The 18,580-nt window shown below is 41.7% G+C and overlaps 2 protein-coding genes across 2 annotated transcripts; both read right to left on the reverse strand.

The window, feature by feature from the left end:
* Window positions 1-1,294: 1,294 nt before the first annotated feature.
* On the reverse strand, window positions 1,295-2,251 carry LOC107113443 (olfactory receptor 6J1-like). The gene has a single exon (XM_015414773.1). It carries the CDS (start codon window positions 2,249-2,251, stop codon window positions 1,295-1,297), a length of 957 nt encoding a protein of 318 aa, XP_015270259.1.
* Window positions 2,252-10,330: 8,079 nt separating this feature from the next.
* Window positions 10,331-11,281, reverse strand: LOC107113444 (olfactory receptor 6J1-like). Its single transcript, XM_015414774.1, has one exon. It carries the CDS (start codon window positions 11,279-11,281, stop codon window positions 10,331-10,333), a length of 951 nt encoding a protein of 316 aa, XP_015270260.1.
* Between the last annotated feature and the right edge of the window lie 7,299 nt (window positions 11,282-18,580).

An 18,580-nucleotide genomic window follows, 5' to 3' on the forward strand; every position in this document is an offset into this window, starting at 1 on the left:
CTACATTCTTCTACATTAGAGTTTGCACTGCTTATGCACAAATATTTGAGGGTGAGGGTCCTGTAATAGAACTGAGGCATCCATGAAGGTCTTGGGAACAGTACTGGTGGCAACAGAAACAGCCACCCATTTTTCATGAGTTTTATTTCCAATATACAGATTGATCAGGCTTCATGCGAATGCACATGGAAGGGAATGCACAAGGTGTGTTACCTCCAAAGAAGCATCAGAGCCCCTGAGTATAAAAGTTATGTATTTATCTGAGCATTTATATTCAACCTTTCCTTGTGGTTCAAGGCATCTTACAATAATAGCTTAAATATATATTCAGTTAAAGCTGAAAATAAATTCTCCTCCCTCTCCCCCTTTGAAGATGACTGCTATTCAACCCCCCACAACAGCTCTGGCAAACAGGCAGGCCTTGCAGTGTTTCTTGAAGATCTCCAAGGAGGAGGTCCCCCCACCACCACTTCAGGGAGCCCATTCCACAGAGCAGGAACCAAGATGGAGAAGGCCTTGGGCTCTGGTTGGTCTGAAATGGACCACGCTAAGTAGTGGAATAGCCAACAGACGCATGCCTGATTATCATAGTTGATGCACAGGGACATATGAATGGAGGAGGTTCTTCATAGTTATTGATCCTCACCACCATCAGCCATGGAAGCACTACTCAGGCAATTCAAGAGGGTCATCAAAGAACCCTGCTTCTCTTAGCAACTCTGAGCGACCACACAGAAGTGGTATCATTCATATTAGTCCTGGTTTGTGGGAGTACTTACAAGTATGTTCCATTTGAGTGGATGAAAAAGTTTCTCTGTGTGTCAACATTACTTCTCATGGTTACCCATAAATGATTATAGCACAGCCTCCAAAATGGTCCGAGCGCATAATAGGACAATGTAGATCACAGCATTGTATATATGAAATTAAGAAAAACAACAACTATCCATCTAACCTGTTTGTCCATCTACTTATCTGTATGGGTTGGATCCAGCCAGCTTTTTCATTCAGTCTCACCCTATTCCTGTCCTTACAAAACCCCTTTCACACGTGGCTGTTGTACATGAAGTCTCATAGTCCCCAGAATTTCCATGTAGTGGGTAGGACCCTTCTGTGTGTCTGTGTCCCCCCCCCCCAACAAACTGGGATCCAACTGTATATATAGTTCCTGATTATTATTGGTTGGATAACTCAATATATAAGTAATGGGAAAGAAAGATTAATGGAGTTGCACAAATAGATGGAGAAGTGACCACCAAGTTCCTCCTACATTCTTCAGATCTCACTAAAAATGCTACATATGATTCATCAACAACTTCTGAGCCATAACTGCTCCCCGTCCACAAATCTCACCTAGAATTCCCTTGAACAAATCGTTCCTCAGAGTATAGATAAAGGGGCTCAGGAATGGATTGACTATACTACTGAGTAATGCTGGGGTTTTGCGAGCCCCTAAAGAGGATTTCTCAGATGGAATCACATACAGTAGGATGGAGACAGCTGTAGACATTAGAAACAAGGTGAGATGCGCAGCACATGTGTTGAAGGCCTTCTTCCGGCCGGTGCCAGTGGGTATGCGCAAAATGGCAGAGACAATGTAAGCATAGGAGATGACCGTCAGAGCCAAAGAGCAGAGAATGACGACTGATGACAACCCAAAAGTGACTAGCTGTATCAGGCGCGTGTCAGTACATGAAAGCTTCAGCAGAGGTTCGCTGTCACAGAAAAAGTGGTCAATGATGTTTGACTTGCAATAAGACAACCTGGTGATTATGATTGTTGGATAAAGGACAGAGCAAAACCCACCCAACCAGCAAAACAACACTATCTGGACACACACGTGGCTATTCATGATGGAAGGGTACCGCAAGGGGTTGCATATGGCAACATAGCGGTCGTAGGACATGCATGTCAAGAGGAAATATTCCACTGTACTCAGGAAGAAATAGAAGTAGGATTGGGCCATGCAACCAGCAAAGGAGATAGTCTTGGCATCAGAGAAGAGGTTCCTCAGAAAGCTGGGAACAGTCACTGTTGAAAAGGCAAAGTCCAGCACAGAGAGGTTGGCAAGGAAGAAGTACATGGGCGTGTGAAGGCGGGTCGTGGTGATAATGATGATCAGAACTGACATGTTACCAAGCAATGTCAAGAGGTAGACAGCCAGGAGAACCACTGCCAATAAGATCTCTGCTTTACGTCCGATCAGAAAGCCCAGGAGGACAAAGTCTTCATGTCCAGTGTGGTTTCCCATTCCTAACCTCACCAAAGACAAACATTAAAAAAGATTTTGACCCCTCCAAATACAGATACGCAAGAAAAATCAATTTATCTTTTAGTTTTGTTAACCCACTTTTCCACATTTGGAATATTTCCTTGCCTCCCATTTCACATCTGTTTTCAATTCTGCAGTGCAGGAAAGTATTGGATTATGAACCTCTGTCTCACGATATGTGAAAGTGGGCGAGAACTCTGATTCCACGATATCTCTGGTTAGAGAAATATGTTCATAATCTACCATTTCAGGACTGCAGTAATCCTTCAGTGCAATCCTAAACAATGTTACACGTTTCTACAGTGGAGTCAATTGTTTTACAGAAGTGTAGGATTATATTGTTGGCTTGTTTATTTATTTTTCAAATTTATACTCCGCCCTCCCCCTTCTTTGCTTCTATCTTTGCTATATTTGCGTCTTGGTATTCCTTTTCAGATTTTAATATTTTAAGGGCAATACAGACATATGAAATGGTTCGTTCAACTGGCAATGCTTTTTCTTAACAAGAAAGGCTTGGGGACTTAGAAGACCAGGAAGCGCTACTCTCAGGATTGAATAAACATATCCTTACAAAATATGATAGAAATACATAGCATTAATACTTTTAGAGCGTTATGATATTAAACTGTCCTGTACGCAGAACACCTTTGAGGATACAATCATGATTGGTTGCCATGCCTGATCTCAATATCCAGAACTCCCAGTACTTTTCAGGCTGGCAATGACATGTCAGTAATGGTCATAACAACAATGGGAAAGAGCTGTGAAGCTGGACACAGTAGAACTGGTAAAAATGTTAATATATCGGACAGATACAATGTGTGCAGTACATGAATATAATCATTGCACAATAAAGCACAATAATACTAAATATGAATCTTCTTCGTTGGAAAGAACTATTTTGGAAAGAGAATTTTATGGAATATTTCATTGTGTATCAGAAGATTCCTATTTAGCTTCTAGTATTATTGTGCTTTATTGTGCAGTGATTATATTCATGTACTGCACACATTGTATCTGTCCAATATATTAACATTGTTACCAGTTCTACCGTGTCCTGCTTCACAGTTCTTTCCCATTGTTGTTACTACTATACAGCTGTGTGATCTCCTTTTTTGTTTAACCTATGTCAGGAATGATCAGCATTCACCCACATATCTAAGACTTCCCAAGCATTCACAAAGGCCTTGGGATCTTAAAGTCAGACTCCCTGCTGCAATTTCAAATTTCCCACACATTAGTCCCTGCTATGTAAGTTACAGTAAAGGTAAAGGTTTCCCTTGCTCGAAAGCCAGTCAAATCCGACTCTAGGGTTGCGGTGCTCATCTCCGTTTCAAAGCCGAAGAGCCAGCGCTGCCCAAAGACGTTTCCGTGGTCATGTGGCCGGCGTGACTAAACACCAAGGCGCACGGAACGCTGTTACCTTCCCACCGAAGTGGTCCCTATTTATCTACTTGCAATGTCTTGCTTTCGAACTGCTAGGTTGGCAGGAGCTGGGACTAGAGACAGGAGCTCACTCCGTCATGCGGCACACCCGGGTCTCGAACTGCTGAACGACCGACCTTCCACAGCCTGCAGTTCAGCGTCTTAACCCCTTGAGCCACCGCAGCTCCTGCTATGTAAGTTACATCCAAACTAAACAGTAAGCACAGTCCTGAATAGAGGTACACCTTTCTAAATCTATTTAAGTCAATGGACTTAGAAGAGCTTAACTCTGCTCAAGATTCCATTGTGCATTTGGAGTGGGGGGGGGTGATGTGCATAAAGTAGGTATGATGGGAATGTTAATGTCATTCCAGAAACAATTTAGTAGAACCATCCAGACGATGCATCCACGGAAGGTCCACATATAGGCTACCGAGAGGCAGCATGGTGTAGAGGTTAAAGTGGCAGACTAGGATCTGGGACAGCCAGGTTTGAATCCCCGCTTGCCCCGTGGAAGCTTGCCGGGTGACCTTGGGAAGTCACACACTCTCACCCAGACTACCTCACAAGGTTTTGTGAGGGTAAAACAGAAGAGAGAATGGGAGGATTGGAAGATCTAGGAGAAAGGTGGAGTACGGATTAAGAAAGTCAATGAATAAATTAAAAGATGTGTATGATGGGGAACTAGGAATCCTTCAGCCCCTTTGCTTAGGAAACCCAGATGCACTACTTACTTAGGGAGATCGCATTATGAAGCTTCTTTTCATCATCTTTGCTTTGGTGCCCAGCGCTCTCCTTTTGTATATTCTTATTCATTCTTAATTTCTACGATTAAAAAAAGGCCTTCCTCCCCAGAAGTAAGTTTCACTGAGTTCAAAAAGATGTCTTCCCTGGGGGCCAACACCTTCCACTGACAAAGTCATTATCCCATCCCAGATATTGTCCGGCTAGTAACACGTGAAGATCAAGACCAACTAGTCCCTTGTTAGAGCACGAGTATTATCAGCCAAGGCAGCATGCATTGAGTGGGAAAGAGGTGTCCTGTGAAAAGGTTCTGACCAGATGACCCCAGTCTTCATTTTTCTTGTATGCCCTTCATTGGGAACCACATGAGTCTCCTCTTAAATAACAACTGCCCAACATGTTCCACATTTGGAAGAGGTCTTAATGAAACAGTGCAGGCAGGAAGTTGATGCCAAATAGTGAAGTGAATGAGAGCAAGGAAAGATAAAATAGATGTACATATCTGCCCAGAATTTAAAGGGCAAATGAAAGAACAGGGAATGGGAGCAGATGCTACAAACCCAGGGTTTGATAATCTCTGACAACATAATCCAATGTTCTCAAGTTCTCCAACAAGAAGAAACATTTATGGTTGATTTCCCATGATATAATAGATTCTTTTAGTTGTTGTCTTTCTAATTCAGTAGCTCTGCTTTTACAAGATGATTCCAATGATCTTCTCAAGGGAAGCAATTTAGAAATGTTTGCCCACATGAGTATGACTTATTAGCATAGAAATTAGGGAATAGTGTCAAATGTATGTATTTGGTATTGACCGATTAAAATATAGTGTTATGTTCTCAAACTGGTTTATGAGAACTGTGAAAACTAGTTGTTTCATATATTTAAGCAATAAAATGACAAACTGATCTTAAGCAATCAAACAACACCATTCACACAAAAAAAATCAATTGAATCTAAAATCTGTTATAATGCCTTAAAACTAAGAGCAAAATCCAAAAGGGTGGAGAGAGAGAGAGAGAGAGAGAGAGAGAGAGAGAGAGAGAGAGAGAGATGTTCTCAGACTTGGCATTTATGAGATAAACAGTGTTCCCTCTAAGCTGAGTTGGTGTGAGTTAGCTCACAGTTTTTTAGCCTCTGGCTCACAGATATTTGCTCAGGAAGGATGGCCTCGAAGCAAACTGATTTATGAAGCAACCTAATGGCTCACTCACAACTTTAATGCCCATAGCTCACAAAGTAGGATTTTTGCTCACAAGACTCCACAGCTTAGAGGGACATAACATTGGACATAAACAGTGCAATCCTAAGAATACTTTCCTAGGAGTAGGCCTCATTGAACAGGACTTAGTAAGATTCAGAGTAGAACTACTTAGGATTGCTTTCTTAGAACCCACTCCTAACCATCTTTACTAAGAAGGTGGGCAACCCCATCGAATTTAACGACATTTATTTTCCAACTGATGTGCTCCTTTTTGTAGTCTTAATGTTTAGGATAGTTTCTTCATTGTCTCTGTTTTTTGTCTGTTTTAACATCTATCAGATTTAAAAGTCTACTGCTTAAAACAAAAATTCAAATTAAATGTAGCAGAAGCATTCTGCATAGCCGTAACTAGGGAGGCAAAACCTATATACTTTCAGGCCAGTTTGGTGTAGTGGTTAAGTGTGCGGAGTCTAATCTCGGAGAACCGTGTTTGATTCCCCACTCCTCCACTTGCACCAGGCTGGATGACCTTGGCCAAGCCGTAGTTCTGATAAGAGCTGTTCTTGAAAAAATAGCCATTTCTGTCAAGAGCTCTCACAGGGTGTCTGTTGTGGGGAGGGGAAGGGAAAGGAGTTGGTAAGCTGCTCTGAGACACCTTTGGGTAGTGAAGGGCAGGGTATAAATCCAATCTCTTCTCTTCTCCTTCTTCTTCTGTAGTAACAGAACAAAAAATTGAGTTCTGGAGCACTGTAAACACCAACATTCCCCCCTCCCAAGTCAAAGCACACTTTGTCAGATGACCAAGAAAATTAATCACTTGGAAAATGTTGGTTTACTTTTTACTCTGCTACAGGATTCAAAAATCTATATATGAGTAATTCAACCAGAGTGCACTAAATTCTTTCATGTGCACGCTGGGGTACTTTTGTCCCAGAAGGCTTCCCATTCACTTCAATGGATGAAGGAGCTCTGCACGTATGGAGCTCATCTCCATGGAAGTAGATGGAGAACAATTTATGTGGTGAGGATGAAGGAACTGAAATGAAGAGGAGATGGACAGTTGGCATGGTGCAGTGGTTGGACTAGGAATGGAGAGCCCTGGGTGACCTTGGCCCCCCAGTCTGTCACAACCCATCAGTCCTCACAAGACTGCTGGAGGGGAGAACTATGTATGTTGGTTGCCAACTGTCCATCTCATGTATGTTGGTTGCCCAGGGCTCCTTGGAGGAAGGATGGGATAAGAAATATGATGAACAGAGGAAAGTCTTCCAATGATTCAAGGCAATGAAGTTTGATTCTTTGATGTCTCTCAAGTAAGAAGCAAAGTTTTTTGGCTGTTCTATCATTTTAGGAGACCCCGCAGTGTGCATGTGAGCACCTCTTAGAAAGTCGATATCTTTGCCCAGCTTTCCTCAAAAGCTAGGTTTTGAGAAAATTACAGTCTCTTCCTAAAGCGTTCACTCAATTAGCCTACTTCCCCTAAAATACAGACCTGGCCTCTATTTAGGGAGGGGCCATGGCTCAGAATTAGAGCATCTGCTTGGCATGCAGAAGGTCCCAGGTTTGACCCCTGGCATTGTTGGAAAAGGCGATGTCTGGTATAGAAAGAAGAAAAGAAGACCCTGCAGGGGGCTGCAAGAAAAAAAATTAGACAGAATAGTGAGGCCAGTACCTTCTCTCCTGTTAAGTGCCATTCCTTGTCTGTCTCCAGATAGCTACTCTTAGGACAATTTCCCCCTCCTCGGAAGTGCCACACTCAGTCTTACCCTCTGTTTTCAACTAGAGGTGTAGTTAGGGACTCTGTCTCTCCTCTTTCTGATCAAGTATGTTAATTCCTAAACAAACCTTTTCTCTACTCTTTAATCAGGTTGGGCACCATTGCTGTGTTAATTATTTTGCCAATGGGTATCTCCAGTAAGGATCAAGGTGTAGGTAATGTGAAAGACTCCATCTTGGAGAGCCAGTCTGAGTAGACAATACTGACCTTGATGGAACAATAGTATGATTCACTATAAGACAGCTTTAAGTGTTCATGTGACCTATGTAGTCTCCTGAGAGGATCCTACCTCCTCCAATTATCCCTCTGGAGGCACAAACCTTATCTGACTCAAACTGGCAGTTTTACAAACTTTCTCCTCCGCCCACCCCCTTCTGACTCCTCCAGAATTCCATACATCCTGATTGGCTGTTAGATGCTCTGCATATACACCAAACAGGCATGCAGGGAACTGGTGATTGACAGAAAGACGCAGGACTTTTGCCTGTTAGTCACATAGATAGATGCTCTCTCCCGTTCTTTAATGTTATTCTGAAGACTCCCATTTTTCCAATGTAAAGTTTTTGGAGAACTGGGTGGGGGAACCTCTTATGGAATATTTTCTTTTCTTTACTTTAATTTCTTTTCTTTTTTTAAATGAAATGTCTTTTCAGCCAACATTTGACTCACTCAAAATGTATGAAACTTTTTATGAAAGCTAAACTACAGCATCAGATAATGATAATTCCTGTATTTATTTGTAGACATATACAACATACGCACATTCAAGTATTTGGATTTTTTTGTACACATAGAACACATTTTGCCCAGAATTAATACGCTATAATGTGCATGATTTCATTTATTTTACTTTGTTAATTTCTTTATTTATACCAAGTCTTTCTTCGTTCATGTTTTCATAAGGTAACTTATGATGTTAATATACAATTGAAGAGTTCAGAACTTTCAATGTTCTAAAGTTTAACTTAATAACCAAAGAGACTGCCGGTCCTATATTTACTGTATGTGGCAGTTCCATCCAAATAATACACTTGATTTTGTTTAGTACAAAATGTGTGTGTTTTATTTTTGATTTCTATTATTTCCCCCATCATATTTGGCGTCTAATTTTGTTTTTTTTTAAACTATGACATTCAGACTAAATTTGATAAATACTACAATGTTATATGCTCATCTCGTTCTACATTATACACCTTAAATCACTAAAGCGGTCAAATTATGTTCAGGAAGAAAGTTAGTGGAGGGAAGTCAACATGACATGGCTCAATCTTGTCAGATCTCAGAAGCTAAGTAGGGTCAATACTTGGAAGGGACACCACCAAGGAAGACTCTGCAGAGGAAGACAATGGCAAACCACTTCTGCTTCTCACTTGCCTTGCTGGAGTCATCATACTGGGACATACAAGAAAGTTAGCAATTCATATTTCCATTTTCCTCCATATTTATGTTCCACCCCTCCTACAAAAATACATTTTATTGCCACTGCTCTGTACTGAGACTAATCTCGTCAGCCCCATCTTGGGGACACAGAACAATGGACTGCTAGGATCCTGGGATGGACCTATCACCCATGAGCAAATAGCCTATTGTTGGGAGTGGGTGTGTGATGGGTGTGCCGTTTTACAGGCTTATAAGCAGGGCTCTGGCCCTGCTAGAGTTGTCTTTAGTTTGAGCTGAAACCACTAATAAACTATGAGCTGATCACTCAACACGTCTGAACCCAGTATATTTCAGCCACATTGTCAGATATTATACATCGCTACTGTTCATATCTTGTTTATTTATCATTGTAGGTATCCATTTATGAACCTGCAACATTTCCCCAAATGGGCTCCAGGTGTCTTTACAAAAAGGAAACTCTTAGGTACCCATTAAACCAGGGGTGTCAAACATGTGGCCCAGGGGACAGATCAGGCCCCCAAAGGGCTTTTATCAGGCCCGCAGTGGAACTGGCTGTCTTCTGCTTCTTCTTCCAGTTTTGCTGCTGCGTCATAGTAGGTTTGGAGCTTATAGACACACACCTGAACAGCATACTCAAGATTGCAACGGCACAGACATTCTGACGCAATAATTCTGAGCAAGAGATGATGGTCAGTTATCAGACACTGTTAAATAAACAAAATATTGCAAGAGTGCTAATGGTTTAAGCATGTTTTTATTTTAAGTAAAAAAAGCCTTTTGTGTTTGTGTTCTTTATAAAGTTTATATCTCTGCTACCTGGCATTACATTTTATGATACACATGGCCCGGCCCAACAAGGTCTCATTTATGTCAGATCCGGCCCCCATAACAAATGAGTTCGACACCCCTGCATTAAACAGTATCAAGTCCTACAAGAGTCAAAGAAATATCACACAAAACTAACAAAGAAAACCTCAAACATCACGGAAAGCCCTAAGCCCTTAATTTGCACTGTTTGCTCAATTCTGAAGAGATCAGATACCATAGAGATACTGGTGAACAGGAATAGCTTGGAATGCATGATTCAGGAGATTGTGATGAAAAATGTCCATCAATTATGGCCAAAGTAAATTAGACAGACTTGTCCATTGTTATCTTTTCTTGTCCTGCATGGCAATTTTCTACCCTTTGATTTTTCTACCATACACGATGATTGTGATTTCAAATGCTGCTCTGAGGTCTTTAGAGGACAGTCACGTACTCAAGGCTGCACTCCTAAGCATTTTTTAAAGGGTAAGAGCCATCGAACACAATGATATTTACTTCTTAGGAGACACATACAGAAAGACATGAGAAGGGTAGAAGAAGTAATGTCCTAGAAGTTGTTCTCAAACTGAAGAGATCAAAGTAAAGGAACACAGAGTAAGATGATACCTTCCACTTGTTTTATTGCATGTTCTCACTCTTCTGCATTGCCCCCTTTTTATTAAAATTGGTCCTTCTTTCTCTAGAAACTCATGGTTTTTTGAGTGATCAGTTGTATGTTCCTCCTTAATGCTTCCCTTATTGCCTGCTTTATATTGTCATTTTTCAATGTGAAGATGAAAGGATTCAGGAAGGGGCAGACAATGGTGGTAAGAACAGCAGGTACCTTGTGTACTTCTAGTGTCTCCTTCTGGGATGGTGTGATATAGATGAAGATGGTGATGCCACAGGAGATGGAGATGATGGTCAGATGAGAAGCGCAGGTGTTGAAGGCTTTTGACCGGCCAGTGGTGGTAGAGATGCGCAATATTGCTGAGATGATATATGTATAGGAAACCAGCGTCAAGACCAGTGAGCAAAGAACAACAAGAGAGGAGAGCAAAAAGTCCATCAGTTCTATGAAATGTGTGTCTGAGCAGGATAGGTCCAATAGTGGACCACTGTCACAAAAGAAATGGTTGATGACATTGGACCTACAGTACGATAACCTGGTGATCATGATGGTGGGACAAAGGACAGAGAGGAACCCTCCCAACCAGCTACCCAGCAACATCTGAATGCACACCCGGCCATTGATGATGGCATGGTACTGAAGAGGCTTGCAGATGGCAGCATAGCGATCATAGGACATGGAGGTGAAGAGGAGGAACTCCACTGTGCCCAGGAAGAAGTAGAAATAGGATTGGGCCATGCAGCCAGAAAAAGAGATGGATTTGTCATTAGAAAAAAGATTCCACAGTAGCTGAGGGCTAATAACAGAAGTGAAGAGGATGTCTAGCACAGAGACGTTGCTGAGAAAAAAGTACATGGGGCTGTGGAGCCGACTGTCCGTCAATACAATTGAGAGGACAGTCATATTCCCTGCCATGGATATAACGTACATAGCCAGAAAGAGGCACGCAAGAAGGATCTCTGCTTGACGTCCAACAGAAAATCCCATCAGGATGAATTCAGACACGCTCTGGTTCTCCATCGTGCTTCTTCCTTCTTCACTTAGCAGTTTTACCTGAAGGTTCGAAGGGAGAGTATAATTAGGCAATATTTCTATCACAATACATTCCCCAATCCCAGTCATATTTATAACAGCTTTTCCCATATCTTATCTAGAAGGGAGGTCAGTTCTGATTATTCCTATTATGTGGACGATGAACAACTGAGATGAAGAGACAGTTATTTGCCTAAGGCAGACAGGTGAGGACATAAATCAAGAACAACGTATGAACCCACGAAGCTGCTTTTTACTGGGTCTGAGCTTTGATCTAGCAAGGCTAGTCTTGTCTACTTTGAATGGCAGTAGCTCTCAGGCATCTCAGAGGTCTTTCTCATCACCTGCTACCGGATCCTTTTCACTGGAGATTCAGGGGATTGAACCTGGAACACTCTGCATGAAAGACTGGTGCTCTACATTTGAGCCATGGCCCTTCCCTAACTCAACACTCTCCTAAATTCAAATGAAAAACGTAGCTGATCTTATTATGAAGAATGAGGAAGCAGCCAGACCAGCAGATTCCAGAGGTGCTACCATTTCCTTGGGTCTCATCTCTACTCTCCTTTTGTCATTTAAAAGCAACTATAGTCAGTTCAATTCAGTTCTTTACTGTTACAGTTATTTGACCAAACATATAATCAATTTTAAAGTTTCCACAATAAACAACAATAAAACATGGTCTAATAAAACTTAAACCTGGTTACTATACAATTTCTGTAGCCTACGTATCAAGAACGATAGTCAAGAACACAGGTCTGGAGGGTACAGTACTCACATTGACACCCTATGGTAGATGGAGAAGCTAACGCTAGACCTTCCACATATGCTAAATAATGCACTTTCAATCCACTTTCAGTGTACTTTGCAACTGTATGGAACAGTAAAATCCACTTGCAAATGATTGATAAAGTGCATTGAATGTGGAATGAAAGTGCATTATGTTCTGAGTGTGAAAGCACCCTTTTAAGTTCAGTGTTCTACGCCACCAGCCAACCTAGCCACCCAACTGCCAACCAACCCAAAAGACACTTTTTGGAATGAGTTTGTTACTATGAATTGAACTACACATGAACACCGATGTGTGAGCTAATGCTAAATATTGTAGTATGGGAGGGAAACTAGACACAAGAAATGCTTAGTAAATATGATCATATATTTATGTTTGTATTACAAGACTTCAAAGGGAGAAGAGCAATCCAAGAAGTCTTCTGGTTTGGGGACATTTTACTGGGGGGGTACAATTAAATGGGGACGGGAGAAGTGGTTAATAAAACTGTGCACAGTGAGAAGAAAGTAAGGTAGAACTTCTTTTTCTCCCTCCCCTGTTCTACTAGAGTAAAGATGGTGCGGGGAAAAAGATTTAGGAGAGGTAGGAGGAGGCACTTTGTCACACAGTGCATGTGTGAAGACTGGGACTTTACTGTCACAGGGGTCATGACGGTCATTAGTTCCATTGTCCTTAAAAGGGAATTAGACAAAGTTCTGACCAATCGGTCCGTAATGAATATGAGTCGGGGTGCTGGACGATGGTGGCAGCATGAGTAGTTTATCTCGGAACTCTCCCCTGAATGGGAAATACTGGGATTAAACCTGGTACTTTAATGAGTAGTTTATTGGATTACTGGGGACATCTGGTTACCCACTATAGGAAATCCAGCACTGGTGAAGATGAACCCTTGGTCTGATCTTCTTATGCACTAACAATTTGATTCCTGTATTTTCCATAGGGGACAAGTAGACTTAAAGTTCAGTCCACCTCAAGGATGACAGAATGATGTGTGCCCAAGTGAGCAGTCAAAGTAATCTGTTCCTACCCCTCCTGTTTCATTCTCCCACTTCCTCTTCACACCACCCTTCTGCTTAACTGAATTACTGCTCACTCACTTTCTGAACATCTGGTCAGTACAATCCTGGGAAGGGGACATCTCCAAAAGTCTCCGTTCTTCCTACACAATCACCAACAAGCTTCCTTCTATGCGTCCTTCTGTCCTGAATCATCTCTGCAAGATTTTCCCCACCCGTCTGGAAACACCTGAATCCTTTTTCTGAGAACACGTGTCCCTCTTATTCTCAAAGGTGCAGTACACCTTCTCTCCCTTTGTCTCTTCTGCTCGTTCAAGGAGTGTCAAAGTAGCTTTGATGAATCAACAGTCCATGATGACTAGCATTCTATTTTTAACCACGTCTACTAGATACAGCCCCTCTGGGAAACCACAAGCAACCAATAGGTCTGTCTGACTGGTTCTCTGTCTAGGTACCTACCTGCTATGTATTACTGTAGGCATCCGCTCTTCTGATGTTTCTGTCTCTATCTGGATCCTGCCATCCACAAGAAAAGTGAATTCTATCTCTCTCTGTTCTCCATGGCAGATACCAGTGGCTTTGACTTCTCTCATTGTCAGCTAAACTGATCAATGGAGGAATTCCATTTGGCCACAACCTGCTAATCAGAACTCATTACTTGGGCTACAGGGAAACAGACTCTAGGGACTGTATCAGAGGCATGATGAGATATCGAGTCGAGCAGGGACTTCTCATACTGTTTTATCCAGTCTCTTCTAGAAGCATAAGAAATATAGTAACTTTTTTTTCTTATTATTTTTCTTATTATTACCACTATGGTGCAATAGATGAAGAGGTCAACTTCAGTGGGCGAGATCTGGGTTCAAATTTGCTTTCTTCCTCAAAGTTTGCACAAAACCAAAAATGTGACCTTTCTTTGTTAATCAAGAAGTGTGAAAGAATGGGGGACCATGTTGCCCAAGCTTTCCCTTCTGTGTGTGGAGTGGGTATCCTCAGATGTAATCCATAACCATCACATCCTGGTAGAGTGGTTAGAGTTTCAGACTAGAAACTGGAAGACCCAGTTTCGAAGCCCTCTTCTGCCATGGAGGCTCACTAGGTGAGCTTGGTCCAGTAAAAAACTTACTTCACTGGGGTCTTGTAAAGATAACATGGATCAGAGGAGACAGCAGTAAACAGCTTCGAGTCCCCATTGGAGACAAAGACAGGGGAGATATGAAGCAAGGAAATAAATAAATAAATAAAGCCGCTAATACTCACAATAAGTCTCTCTGGCCAACCTCTCCAACACACACCTTAGGTGTATGGTGGTAAAAATTGCAATCAAGTTGCAGCCAACTTCTGGTGACCCCGTAGGGTTATCAAGGCAAGAGACATTCAAAGGTGGTTAGCCATTGCCTGCCTCTGTGTAGCAACCCTGGACTTTCTTGGTGGTCTCCCATCCAAATACTAACTCGGGGTGACCCTGCTTCACTTTGGAGGTGTGATGTGGTCGGGCTAGCTTGGACCATCCAAGTCAGGGCACCTGAGGTGTGTACCTTAACAAAATATAATGTTTGAAGCCATTTTGAAACACACTCAAGAATTGGAAACAATCAATTTTTCCAACTGGGGAGAAGATGACTCTACGAAAGAAGATAATTGTGGGAATTTGAAAGCCTCCGTGGTTACATGTGTTCTGGGTTAGGACTGTAGTAAGGATGGGAATCGATTGAGATTGAGTGAAATGCGAGCTGAGTCTCACACACAGTGCTGGAAATCCCTCACAAGCTCAGGCTTTGTTGCCCATCACACATTACAAGTATTCTTCAGGATGGGGAATGAAGGAACACTATGCTAGGAGCCCCTGAAGTTCTACACTCCCATATGAGCTTATGTTTTAGGGACAGTGGCCATGTTAGCCTGCAGTAGAAGAGCTAACTTCGAGCCTAGTAGCACCTTAGAGACCAATATGCTTATGAATTTCTGGTTTGGGATGCCATGAATTTCGTGGCTAACACGTTTGACAGACAATCTTACAGTATTTGACTGCCATGATCAGACATGAGAGAATCCCCAGGGAGTTTGGTTCAGCCCCAAAGCAGCTAAACACCTGCCAAACAGTCTGCATTGGATTTTTCAAATGACGCGTGCCCCAAAACCATGCTGATCTAAACAGATCAGCAGATAAACAAATATAAGGTCAACAGTCGTGTTAGTCTGACCCGCAATCAACAGTCATACAACTTATAAGAATTGCTGTACATGTATTGTGCTCTGAAGCATTACAATATGATACACAACTTAATAGAATTTATAAACCAAGGTACAACGTCGTCTCCGGATTATTTACCAACGTTTCAAAAAATGAATCTTCTTCAGGAAATTTATAGAGGTGCCAAAGCTCTAATTTTCATAAAAGCTAGACAACAAGTCTTAAGCATATCACGATTCAGTAGGACGCTGATCTCAATTAACACACTGTGTTTTTTTCTGGATCCTAGGCGTCCTTGGTTTATAAATTCTATTAAGTTGTGTATCATATTGTAATGCTTCAGAGCACAATACATGTACAGCAATTCTTATAAGTCGTATGACTGTTGATTGTGGGTCAGACTAACACGACTGTTGACCTTATATTTGTTTATCTGTTTTAGGCGTGTGTGTCCAGATTTTTTTCTAAACAGATCAGCAGCCATTAACGTCGCTAAGGGCTAATTTGTCAAACACTTACTGGTAAGGGTTTTTAAAAAAAATTAAAAAGCCAGATTTTAAAAAAAATATATATATATTTTTTTTTTTACTATTTTTTCTGCATGTTTGAACAACTGCCTGCTGGGAAGAGCAGCGGGGAGGTGGGGGTGGGTGGGAAGTGAACTCAACTGGGATGTGAACACAGATGCCAAAAGCCAATTCTATTGTACAGGATGGTTAGCAAAGAATACAGCCTACTGAACAGTCAGAACCAGGTCACTGAACAGATGGAAAACTAGATTTGAGTCCCGTCACACCCTAGAGACCAACAAGTATATAAAGTATAACTCTCAAAAGTGTATTTCCCTTACCCCCTTTCAACTTCTGTATCTCACTTTTTCCTGAGAAAATAATTTAAAAACCCTTAATAGATGAATAGTCCATATAGTTTGCAACTGTTTAGAACACATAAAAGGGAGTACTACTTCACCCAAAGATTAATTAACATGTGGAATTCACTGCTGCAGGAAGTGATGGCAGCTACAAACATAGACAGCCTCAAGAGGGGATGGGATAAACATACGGAGCAGACATCCATCAGTGGCTATTTGCCACAAGGTATAGATGGAATAAACATCTGGGGTAGTGATGCGAAGTATACTTGGTGCTTCGGAGGCAACAGTGGGAGGGCTTCTGGAGTTCTGGCCCCACTGGTGGACCTCCTGATGGCATCAGAGTTTTGGTCAATGAGACACAGAATGTTGGACTGAATGGGCCAAAGCCGTGATCCAACATGGCTTCTTTTATGTTCTTAACTGATCCAAAACCAGCATGTTTATGCATTACTTCATTTGATATTGCATCTCACTGCATTTTTTTAAAATAGCAGTAGTGTTTTAAGGCAGAATCCACCATGTTAGCACTATTAATCTGATACATCTGTTGACCAGGTTGCTACCCTAGTGGATTGTGTGAATGCTGTGGATGCCATATAGTTTGATTTCAATGAAACATTTAACAGAGGGCTCATGATACTTTGATAAGCAAACTGGTTCAGTGTGGGCTAGATGACCAGGAGTTTTCACAACTGGTTGTAAAAATATTATAGATGTTCTGGTCATTAGCCCTTCATAAATTTGCACTGAGATTTTGATCCTGCGAGACTCTTTCCTGGCCATGATATTTAACAATTGTTTTTAATCAAAAACTTGTGTGAATCCCTTTCAGATCTGCAGATGACACAAATCTAACAAGGACAAGCAGGCAACTCAGAAAACAGAAATACAATTCAAAATGCCTGTGATCGGTTGAGAAGCTGGGCTGAAACTAAGAGGAATTCAACAGGCAGAAATGCAAAGTGCTGCATTTGGGGGGCTTAGTGTTAGCACAAGTGAATAGAATCCCAGGGCTGCAATCAACCTCAAGGTGAACACAAGTTGGCAGTGTGATGCATCTGCAAGTAAAAGTCTAATGCAATACATATGCATCATCAAGTTGCAAGCAACTGACTTATGTTGACCCCAGCAAGGGGCTTTCAAGGCAGGTAAAAAGCAGCGATGGTTTGCAGCTGCCTTCCTCTGCAAAGTCTTCCGTGGTGGTGTCCCATCCAAGTTCCAACCCTCCTTAACTTCTGATGAGGCTGGGCTGTACCATACTGTGCCACATCCTAATACAATTCGATATGTCATCAATTGAGGCATGATGTCCAGATCACAGGAAATAACACTTCTGCGCTACTCTATGTGATTAGACTTCATCTGGAGGACAGAGTTCAGTTCCAGGTACCGCACTTTAAGAAAGATTGAGATTCTGGTAGGCCCATGGTGCATATTTTCTCTTCTATGCTCAGACACTTTGACTTACCAATGCTGTCTTCGAGGCTTCTAGCATTGGCATATTATCTCTTATATAAATAGCTCTGCCTGGATCAACTCATTCAAATGCTCTATTTCTCCCACTAAGATCTTCCTGCTGTCTCTTCTGTGCGGGATGTTAGATCTGTATCAACCTGAACAAGGGCTTCCTCCCTCCCCCCCACCAGATCCATGTGGAATGGGCTGCCTAGAACATTTAGAGGACTACATCATCTTCACATCTGTTCAGAATAAGGCTGTAAAGCGGAGTTCTTTAGGAAGTGCTTTTGTTTCCTCTGGTTTCATCGATGCCCTTTTGACAGGTTATCTGATAACCCCCCCCCCAGTGTTAAATTGTCACTTGATATTTTATTTTATTTTATTGTGATTTGCTGTGATCTCCCCCCCCCCATTTCATTTCAAATAAATAAACAGATTGACTAATCAAAGTGAAGGTGTTCAACAGGTGAAAGGTATAGAATGAGATAGATGGAATAAATATTAAACAGCTTTTACTACAGATTATGTCTGAGAATACCATGATGCTTTGATTAAAAAAAACACTCTTTAAAAAGGAAAAATAAAGGATCCTCTGTAATAAAGTAAAAAAAAAACCCATCCATCTGAAGTATATTAAGGATTTTTCACATATGAACATCCATGAAGATGCCTTCTACTGAATCAGACCCTGGGCCCATTAGGGTCAGTATTGTCCACTCAGACTGGCAGCAGCTCTCCAGGGTCTCAGGCAGAGGTCCTTCCCTTCGCCTAAATCCCTATCTTTGTAACTGGAAGTGTCCAGGATTGAACCTGGGACTTTCTGCATGCCAAGCAGATGCTCTACCACTGAGCCACAGTCCCTCCCCTATAGATTGCTAAAATAATTCACAATTGTGTACCTTTTTACAGACTTTTCCCTAATTTGTTTCCTTTGAAAGTAGCCAGAACATTTTCC

The sequence above is a fragment of the Gekko japonicus genome, unplaced genomic scaffold (genome assembly GCF_001447785.1).
Source record: "Gekko japonicus isolate JY-2015 unplaced genomic scaffold, Gekko_japonicus_V1.1 scaffold1635, whole genome shotgun sequence".
NCBI classification, from domain to species: domain Eukaryota; kingdom Metazoa; phylum Chordata; class Lepidosauria; order Squamata; family Gekkonidae; genus Gekko; species Gekko japonicus.

Coding starts and splice junctions, on each gene's coding strand:
- LOC107113443 (XM_015414773.1), bottom strand. CDS start 2,251: ATGGGAAACCACACTGGACATGAAGACTTTGTCCTCCTGGGCTTTCTG.
- LOC107113444 (XM_015414774.1), bottom strand. CDS start 11,281: ATGGAGAACCAGAGCGTGTCTGAATTCATCCTGATGGGATTTTCTGTT.